The 10,080-nt window shown below is 34.8% G+C and overlaps 2 protein-coding genes across 2 annotated transcripts; one reads left to right on the forward strand and one right to left on the reverse strand.

The window, feature by feature from the left end:
* The first annotated feature begins 816 nt into the window (after nt 1-816).
* Nucleotides 817-1,284, forward strand: LOC145130472 (uncharacterized). Its single transcript, XM_079065268.1, has one exon. The coding sequence runs from the start codon at nt 817-819 to the stop codon at nt 1,282-1,284; it is 468 nt and encodes a 155-aa protein (XP_078921394.1).
* A 7,520-nt stretch (nt 1,285-8,804) lies between these two features.
* LOC145132757 (histone H3.2-like) lies at nt 8,805-9,445 on the reverse strand. Its single transcript, XM_079067660.1, has one exon. It carries the CDS (start codon nt 9,374-9,376, stop codon nt 8,966-8,968), a length of 411 nt encoding a protein of 136 aa, XP_078923786.1. The 5' UTR covers nt 9,377-9,445; the 3' UTR covers nt 8,805-8,965.
* Between the last annotated feature and the right edge of the window lie 635 nt (nt 9,446-10,080).

A 10,080-nucleotide genomic window follows, 5' to 3' on the forward strand; every position in this document is an offset into this window, starting at 1 on the left:
CAAACTCCAGATCCAAGTTCGCCTAATGCAGATACCACGTAAAGTTGCAAACTTTACATGCATGGAAGGTCCTTCAAGGCTATAACTTCAAAACTAGGCTTCTTACAAGGTTCTTGTGCATGAAAAGAGACCAACTGCATAAAGGAAGCAACTTTACGGTATTTGGGACCTAAAGAGGTCCAGATTTGGAACCTTATCCTTGTGATAAGTCCATATCCAAGCTTGACTCCATTTTGCCCCAAAAATGGCCATTTACTTCCAAGAAAAGAGATCTACACAACAAGAGGTCAAGGTCACGACTTTATACCTTAGGATGATGGTCAATATGAAGTAGATGTTGGATCTACAGTTCCTCTCCTGTCTCCTTCTTCTTCAAGCTCCAAAACCCTTCACAAATACTCCAAAAATGCTCACAAAGGCTATTTCTCTCACTCAAGAGGGGTTCACAGCCGTAAACTCTCTTCTCTGGGTAAAAATGTGCTAAGGGAGTCCATAAGGGCAGGTTATGTTCTTTATATAGGGTGCAAACCCTTAAAAATTAGGGTTTCTCTTTACAGCTCCTACTCGTCGAGTCGGGCCTTCCAACTCGTCGAGTAGGTCTCGATCCCGCGTCCACTAATAATGCCTCTACTCGACGAGTTGAACTCCCAACTCGCCGAGTCCACGTACCAAAACCTTAACACTTTCAATAAAAATAAGTAATACCTGGAACAGGTGTTACACTTCCATTTTATTATTTCTTGATTTCAAAGCATCGATTTGTATCATCAAAACCCTTTGGAAACTTAGAAGAAGATTGCTATGGGATGGCAACGCATGGAAGAAAACAAAAACTTGGTAGCATGTCCCAAAGTACTTGCTTCAAAGGAGAGAGGGGGTCTCAAAATTGGTTCTCTTAGAGTTCTCGATATAGTTGTCTTGACTAAGTGGATCTGGAGACTGAATAGAGATAAAGATAATTTGTGGAGTCGCGCGATCGATGGAATACATCATCTAGATCGCAAAACGATGAGTATGTATGCAAAGAAAACTCTCTCAATCATGTGGAGCGATATAGTCAAGGTAAGAGACGATCTTGATAGTCTCGATTTGGAGTTTGAAAAGTTGTTCTCCTGTTTAGTCGATTCAGGAGAGAACACTCTTTCTTGGAAAGACAACTGGTTAGAATCGGGTATACTGGCGACTCAGTTCTCAGGTTTGTACAATATGGATAAACATAAGTCATCAATCATTGCTGATAGATTCAACTCAAATGGTTTCATTAGAAGTTGGAAAAATTACTAAGTTTAACAGTTGAGCTTTTGAAACTATCAAATCTTCGTTCTGTCATCGGCTGTTTTGTTCCTTCTCATGAAATCGATGCCATAAAATTCAACCAGTCGATGGATGGTAGTTATTATGTTAATGTACTGAGGAACTTGATCGACTCTCAGCTAAACATCCCATTGATCACCCCAATAGTATGGATTACTACTGTCACAATCAAACTTTCTGTTTTTGTGTGGAGATCATGCTTGGACCGTATACGTAGTTACTAAGCTTTGAGTTGCAGAAGTGTGAATATCTCTTCACAAGTTTGCCCATTTTGCTCTTGTGAGATTGAAAATAACAATCATCTTCTTGCAACTTGTTCATTCATGTAGGAAGTATAGAATGGATATTCAAATGGTGTTGTATTCAAAGACGATCAAATATATGTGATTACATTAATTTTGCAGCTAGTTGGGGTCATTGCTCAAAGAAAAAGAAGATATTGCTAACTATTATATATGAAACAATTTGGAGTATTTGGAATGTGAGAAAGGACAAGATGTTTAACAATTCATTTCTATCCCGAAAAGACGGCAACCAATATAATTTCAATGGTGTGTGGGTAGGTTAAACATAGGGGTAAATTCGGAAAGTACAATTGGACGTGTTGGAGTTGTCCTTTTTTATCTTACATTGTATTTTCCATTGTATGTTTTCTTTTCCTATCCCTAGTCACTTGCTAGGGTGTGTTTAATAAAATTGTCAGCTAAAAAAAAAGATAACAATAAAAAATATTATGAAAGATAAAGATAATAATAATAATAATAATAATAATAATAATAATAATAATAATAAGCCACTTAAAAATAAATAAGTTTTCTACGAAAACTTATTTCGAGAAAATATCAATTCCGTTGGTAGTTTAATGATAGAATTACCTATAAAATTTTGTGGTCGGTAAATTAATTACATGTTAACGACTCAAACAAATTGGTCGCAATAAGGTTTTTTCCTATCAAAAATTTGTCCCTGCTATGTAGAAATTTCAGTTATGATTTTCCTTGATAATTTCTGTTGTACGTAGGAAATTAACTTGAGGTGTGTATGTGAATATGTGTGTACTACTCTCAACCCAAATATTTGGGTTAAATTACATTTAATGCTCATGTATATTTGTTTTGATAAAATAAAATGTTTCTTTTTTAAGTTTGTTATATAAGAAAGAAAATAATTTTGTAATCACATGAATTCTTGTTTTATGATTATGTAAAACCTTCTATTCAAATATCACGACATAATTTTCCATCAAACACATAACCCCACATCAAAATAAGTCTTCTACATAATTATAACAACATACAACCACCGACAACAATCCCATTTTTATCGCAGTACTTCAAAAGGACATATTAATTTTACATAAACTTATTAGAAGTGATGAACATGTGACTAGGCTATAGAAGAGGTAATGATACGTTCCATCACATTGATATATGAAGTGATGAACATGTAGGGCTGTTCACTATTCGGATAAAACTGAATTATCCAATTGGACAATTTGGATTGGACTATTTGGTTCGGATATTCAGATTTTTGGATTGGATTTCAACAAAACCGAATTATCATATTGGATTTCGGATTGGTTTTGGTTTATAATATCATAACCGAATAGTCCAAAAAAACCGAATAAACATTTATAACTTATCTATTTATAATATATATCTATAGTTATTTATTAATTTTGTAATTTATTTTTTCAAATAGGTTTAAAAACATTTCACCCGATAAAAAAACATTAATATGCATTTTCTCTCAAAAGTTTTATGTCAATAAAATATTTAACTATAATACATCTTCTTATTAGTTGTTTATAAATTTCAAATCACAACTAAATAATTTGTTTTTGCTTCTTGTGTAAAGTTGGGTAATATTATAATTATATGTTGTTTTAAAATGTTTCGATTTTTGTAAACCGAATTATAAAAACCGATCCAACCGAATTGTGATTGGTTCGGATCGGATCGGATTTGAATTTAGTTTGGACTATTCGGATCCATTTTTTGAAAACCGAAATAATTTTGGATTCACTTGATTGGATCGGATCAAACCGATCCATCCAAACGAACACCCATATGAACATGTGACTAGGCTATAGAAGAGGTAATAGATGATGAAAACTACCATGGTCCATTTATTAAATCATCATCAAGTTCATCAAGAAGATTCACGGTCATATCAACATCAAGAAGATTCACGGTCATATCAAGAAGATACTGGGTTTCGCCCACAAACATATCACTTTCCATGACTGTACGTTCAATCTCATCCACCAATCCAAGAGAGTTGAAAGGCGGCAATGTTTATGCTTGCCTGTTATTTTCTTCACTGAGAAAATGAGGATTAGAATAACCAACACTTCCAACTCCAAATGGAAATAAATTTGAATTAGAAAAGTTCAGGTTTGTGGAATGCTCCACATCATATATGAAACAATTTGGAGTATTTGGAATGCTAGTTAGGGTCATTGCTCAAAGAAAAAGAAGATATTGCTAACTATTATATATGAAACAATTTGGAGTATTTGGAATGTGAGAAAGGACAAGATGTTTAACAATTCATTTCTACCCCGAAAAGACGGCAACCAATATAATTTCAATGGTGTGTGGGTAGGTTAAACATAAGGGTAAATTTGAAAAGTACAATTGGATGTGTTGGAGTTGCCCTTTTTGATCTTACATTGTATTTTCCATTATATGTTTTATTTTCCTATCCCTAGTCACTTGCTAGGGTGTGTTTAATAAAATTGTCACATAAAAAAAAGATAACAATAAAAAAATATTATGAAAGATAATAATAATAATAATAATAATAAGCCACTTAAAAATAAATAAGTTTTATATTAAAACTTCTTTCAAGAAAATATCAATTCCGTTGGTAATAGAATTACCCATAAAATTGTGTGGTCGGTAAATTAATTACATGTTAACGACTAAAACAAATTGGTCGCAATAAGGTTTTTTCCTATCAAAAATTTGTCCCTGCTACGTAGAAATTTCAGATATGATTTTCCTTGATAATTTCTCTTGTACGTAGGAAATTAACTTGTGGTGTGTATGTGAATATGTGTGTACTACTCTCAACCCAAATATTTGGGTTAAATTACATTTAATGCTCATGTATATTTGTTTTGATAAAATAAAATGTTTCTTTTTTAAGTTTGTTATATAAAAAAGAAAATAATTTTGTAATCACATGAATTCTTGTTTTAAGATTATGTAAAACCTTCTATTCAAATATCACGACATAATTTTCCATCAAACACATAACCCCACATCAAAATAAGTCTTCTACATAATTATAACAACATACAACCGACAACAATCTCATCTTTATCGCAGTACTTCAAAAGGACATATATGAATTTTACATAAACTTATTAGAAGATTATTAGAACGATACGTTCCATCACATTGACATATGAAGTGATGAACATGTGAATAGGCTATAGAAGAGGTAATAGATGATGAAAACTACCATGGTCCATTTATTAAATCATCATCAAGTTCATCAAGAAGATTCACGGTCATATCAAGAAGATATTGGGTTTCGTCCACAAACATATCACTTTCCATGACTGTACGTTCAATCCCATCCACCAATCCAAGAGAGTTGAAAGGTGGCAATGTTTGTGCTTGCCTGGTATTTTCTATTTTCTTCACTGAGAAAATGAGGATTAGAATAACCAACACTTCCAACTCCAAATGGAAATAAATTTGAATTAGAAAAGTTCGGGTTTGTGGAATGCTCATATCATCATGATCAGTTGGTGTATGTAGAAATGTTGGAGATAAAATCTCATTGTTTCCTTGGAAATCTTGAGAGTGAATAAGATAATTATGATTTGATGAAGCTGAAGTGTGACCACCATCGGAATTGGTCTTCCCAAACACATTTGATATCTCGCGCATCTCAAGATCATAGTTTTCTGCACCAAGTGCAAAATCCTCTGATGGTTGCAACCCAGTTCTTAAACCATAATACGAAGGTGCCATTCCAGAGACCGATTTCTCTATTGAAATTCCTGTATAATTTAGTGGTGTCAGTGAACTAGTTGCATCTACTCGAGCCACAGCTTCACCAAAATCCATCGGGGTCATTGCCATAGTTTCACCATCCTTTAGTGGCCCCATTGTACTTTCATAACTATTTCTTTTCATTTTAACGTCATTTCTTTGACCAATAACACTGTTACAACTTTCAACTAATCCAAAAGTAACGATCTTGCTTGTTTCACCCAATGAAGTATGAAAAAAATTATGATCTGTTGATTGATCACTATAAGAGGTATTAATGGTGGTTTTTGGTTGTCATACAAGAAAATGGAGGAGCTACTTGCAGTCGAGCCTTGATGTTGTTTATGGTCATGTAAGACATTCCTATAGAATTAAGCGTCAATGGTGGCTGGATGTTACTTGATTGAGGGATGGATTCATAATCATTATTTGGGGTCGATTGCCCATATCTTTTGTAAGCATAACTCTCTACTTGCCTTCTTTTGCGGTATCAAGGTTGGTTTCTTGATACTCTTTTGATGTTCTTGGTATTTCTGAAAGTATAAAATATGAAACATTCCCATCACAACCAAATAAGAATAAGAGCCTGAAGTTGGAAACTAAAAAACTTGCAATAGTAAAGGAAAAGCAGTAGAATATGGAGATGAACATATAAGTAAATTACCTGTAGGTGGCTCGCAATCTGACTACGTGTGAGTCCAGGCACATTCATCGCCTCTAGAATTTCAGAAGGATAAGCTTCTGTCAACATTAAATCATGTGAAATAGAACAATTAATAGCAAGTAAAACAAATAGTTCAAAAATACCAAAAATGTTTAAAAGATACTATATATTGACTTCAAAATTAGTTAGATGAAATATTGATGTGTATATATATATATATATATATATATATATATAGGACCGATTTCTGTGATAACTCATTTTAAAGTGAGTACTCGTGAGGACACCTTAAAAAATTTGAAAAAAAAATACAAATCATAAAATCGAGCATAGATCTATGTCCGGGACAAAAAAAAATTGGAAAAAAAATTTGCATCATTAAAATTGATAAATGATTCAATTTTAATTTTTTATTTTGTATCATTATGATCAATGATTCAATTTTAATGATCCAAATTTTTTATTCCAATTTTTTTTCTCCCGGACATAGATCTATGCTCGATTTTATGATTTGTATTTTTTTAGATTTTTTTAAAGTGTCCTCATGTGTCCTCACTTTAAAATAAGTGATCACCCGATCCTGTTTATATATATATATATATATATATATATATATATATATATATATATATAGGGAAAAGATCAAATGATAACAACTAAAAGGTTGAGAACGCGAGAACAAGTATATTCATTTGTGATTCCATGTATTCATTTGTGGAAAATGATAAATTTTTACGCACAATCAACATGAATATGCTTTTTCTCTTCAATTGAAACTAAAGGCGTAAAAATTTATCATTTCTCCACAAATGAATACATGGAATCGCAAATGAATATACTTTGTTCTCGCATTCTCAACCTTTTTGGTGTTCTCATTTGATCCTACTCCTATATATATATATATATATATATATATATATATATATATATATATATATATATATATATATATATATATATATATATATATATATATATTATTATTATTATTATTTTTGAGGGGTTTAAGTTCCACAGACATTTCGGGCGTTCCTTATCTCCGGCCATAGCAGACCTGGAATTGCATTTTTTGAGGACAAAACTGTAAATTTGGTCCTTGTGGTTTGCAAAAATCTTTGGATGGGGTCCAAAAAGTTTCCAGCTTGCACAGAAAGTCCGAAATCAAGGTTTTTCTAGGTTTTTGGTCCAAAAAAGATTGAAATTACCTATTTACCCTTTTAATTTCAGTTTTGTATTTTCTTTTCTTATCTATATTAATACTTTATGATATAAAAATAAAAAACCAAGAAGATAACCCCCACTCCACCCCTACCGGTACCCTCTCTCTCTCTCTCTCTCTCTCTCGTTGCCAGTCCGATGGATGCCAATCAATTGCGGGAAGAGGGACGGAGTTTCGGTGGTCGACGAGAACGAAGCGACGAAGGAAAAGGGGGGGACCTTTGGGGTTTGGCTAGATCGAAGGAATGAAGGGAAAAAGCAGTGAAGCTTCTTCCTGCTCCAATGGTGATGTGCGAAGCGGGAAAGGTTCGATCGGCGATAAGGGAGGTCGTCTCTGTGGTTTGACGAAGTCGAAGGGACGAAGGAAATGGTGGAGTGTCGCGAGCAGCAGCAACGAAGAAGTCGGGGTCCTCGGTGGGTTTGCTCGACGGAAGGGAAGAGGAGGGTGCGAGGGGTGGTCGTCGGTCTCAATGGGTGCTGCGATGAGGCGATCGGTGGTTAACAGGTGCGTGATTGGGGCTGCTCCGGCAGCCTCCCCTGTTCTTTTCTTTTCTGTGGTAGTGTCGTGGGAGGCAGCAGCAACTCCGGTTGCTATTGTGTTGTTTTTCTCTTGTGTTCTTGTTTTGTTCTTGACTGATTTGAAAGGGAATATGCAGGTGTTTGAGTTGAGGCTTGGTCACCGAAACAGGAAGGGACAAAGGTGGAATGGTGGTAGGGTGGTGACGGTGTAAGGTGGTGTTGGGGGAGGCAGCAACTCCGGTTGCTGCTGTGTTTTCCATTGAGCAGGGCAGAAACGAGAGAGAGAAAGGAGGACTTCGAAAGAGCGGGGAGGAGGAAGAGAGAGAAGGGGGAGGGCTCCGGTGGGTTTGGTAGAGAGAGATATATATAATTCTTTTTATGCATTAATATTTATAAAATAAAAATATAAAAAATACAAAAAATAAATTTAAAGGGCAAAATAGTCAATTCAAGTGCTCCATGGACCAAAACTACAAAAATTTCTTAAGTTTAGGATCAAAAACCTAGAAAAAACTTGATTTCGGACCTTCTTTGCAAGCTGGAAACTTTTTAGATCCCATCCAAAGATTTTTGCAAACCCCAAGGACCAAATTTGCAATTTTGTCTTTTTTGAGTTATTGGGTTTCGCCATTGGAGTCATTCCAGCAACCACAAACCAACAACCAGGACATGACATCATCGCACAGTTTATAATCGAAAAAGGGGGTTCTCACCAGAGGTAACTCAAACCCCTCAAAATTTTGCTTCCGCCACCATTGTTTCCAGTACTTAAAGATCAGCCCTGTCACAAGCCAGCTTGCAAAATTTGTAGGAGTTACAGATGGCATTCCAGCAAAACCATAGGAGATAATAGAGTTGTTGATCAATGGAATCCATTTCTTCTCAGGAAAACCTTGCACAAAACCCAAATGGGAACAGGCAAGAAAGCTCAGACAAGTCCATGGGTCAAAAATGAGAAATTATATTCGAGAATCATCATTTCGTGTGTGAATTGGAATTGGAGAAGAACATGATACACAGAAATCATCATTTGGTTCATTCATTCTACTTTTGACGAATCGACTTTCACATGACTGAAATTGGAAAAAGATAAATCATTTTACATTTTATAAAAAAACTTTGAAAATATGCCTTCATAATATTCATTGAATCAAGCACAAGCAGATCCCAATAACATGAACCCACAAGCCCTGATTACTTTCTACGATCAAAAAATCGAACACTGATTTTTAATACAAATCTAAGCTCTCTCACCTCTAATCCTCCTAGCCAATTGCATATCCTTAGGCATAATTGTAACCCTCTTAGCATGAATCGCACACAAATTAGTATCTTCAAACAAACCCACCAAGTAAGCCTCTGACGCCTCTTGAAGTGCAGCAACAGCACTGCTCTGGAACCTCAAATCCGTCTTGAAATCCTGAGCGATTTCTCTCACAAGCCTCTGAAATGGAAGCTTGCGGATCAAAAGCTCGGTACTTTTTTGGTACTTACGGATCTCTCTTAGTGCAACAGTTCCTGGCCTGAATCTGTGTGGCTTCTTCACTCCTCCGGTCGCCGGAGCTGATTTCCTCGCCGCCTTTGTCGCCAACTGCTTCCTTGGTGCTTTTCCACCGGTTGACTTGCGAGCAGTTTGCTTGGTTCTCGCCATTTTTTGAGAATTCGAAAAGTAAAGTGAGCCTTTTGTGTTTGGTTAGTAGATTCGATCGAGAGTTGTGGGAAAAGGGGGAAAGAGATTTTGTATTTATTAACGGAGGTTGTGGGAGATTTGAAACTTTGGGGGAGAATAGCGCGAACAATCCTAGACGGATGGATTGTTCGAATAAGAAATGGACGGCTTAGATTGTATGTTAGCAGAGAATGCGGATCGCGATCCTTGTGCCTCTTCCGTGATGATGATTTCCTTCCTTAACTTGTTTCACGTGTGGAATTAAATAATCTGATTCCAAGAATGATATTTTTTTTATAATTGTTATTATTGAAGATTAATTGCTATTTATACCATAATAATTTATATTTTTCTTGTTAATGCATCAATGATAATTCTTATATAAAGTACTATTGCATATCATTTAACCCAATACATAAGTGGTAACTATCACTACTAATAAATTATTCATAACTTTTATTTGTTTACTTAAAAACGTTAATTACATAAGTCTTAACTATCGCTACTAATAAATTATACACAATACATATGTTCGAATCTAAATCTTGTAAATCTATCATCGATCAAAAATAATGTCTTTATATTCAAAAGACCATGAGACTAGATCGATTAATCAACTTACCAATTGACTGAAAAAAGATAATCGAGTGAGATGGATGGAGAAAGAAACTCAAACTAGCTACCAT

Source organism: Lactuca virosa, chromosome 8 (assembly GCF_052849685.1).
Source record: "Lactuca virosa cultivar CGN04683 chromosome 8, Lactuca_virosa_CGN04683_v6, whole genome shotgun sequence".
Taxonomy (NCBI): Eukaryota; Viridiplantae; Streptophyta; class Magnoliopsida; order Asterales; family Asteraceae; genus Lactuca; species Lactuca virosa.

What these genes read in the sequence shown, in the direction of transcription:
- LOC145132757 (XM_079067660.1), bottom strand. Translation starts at nt 9,376, where the DNA reads ATGGCGAGAACCAAGCAAACTGCTCGCAAGTCAACCGGTGGAAAAGCA.
- LOC145130472 (XM_079065268.1), top strand. Translation starts at nt 817, where the DNA reads ATGGAAGAAAACAAAAACTTGGTAGCATGTCCCAAAGTACTTGCTTCA.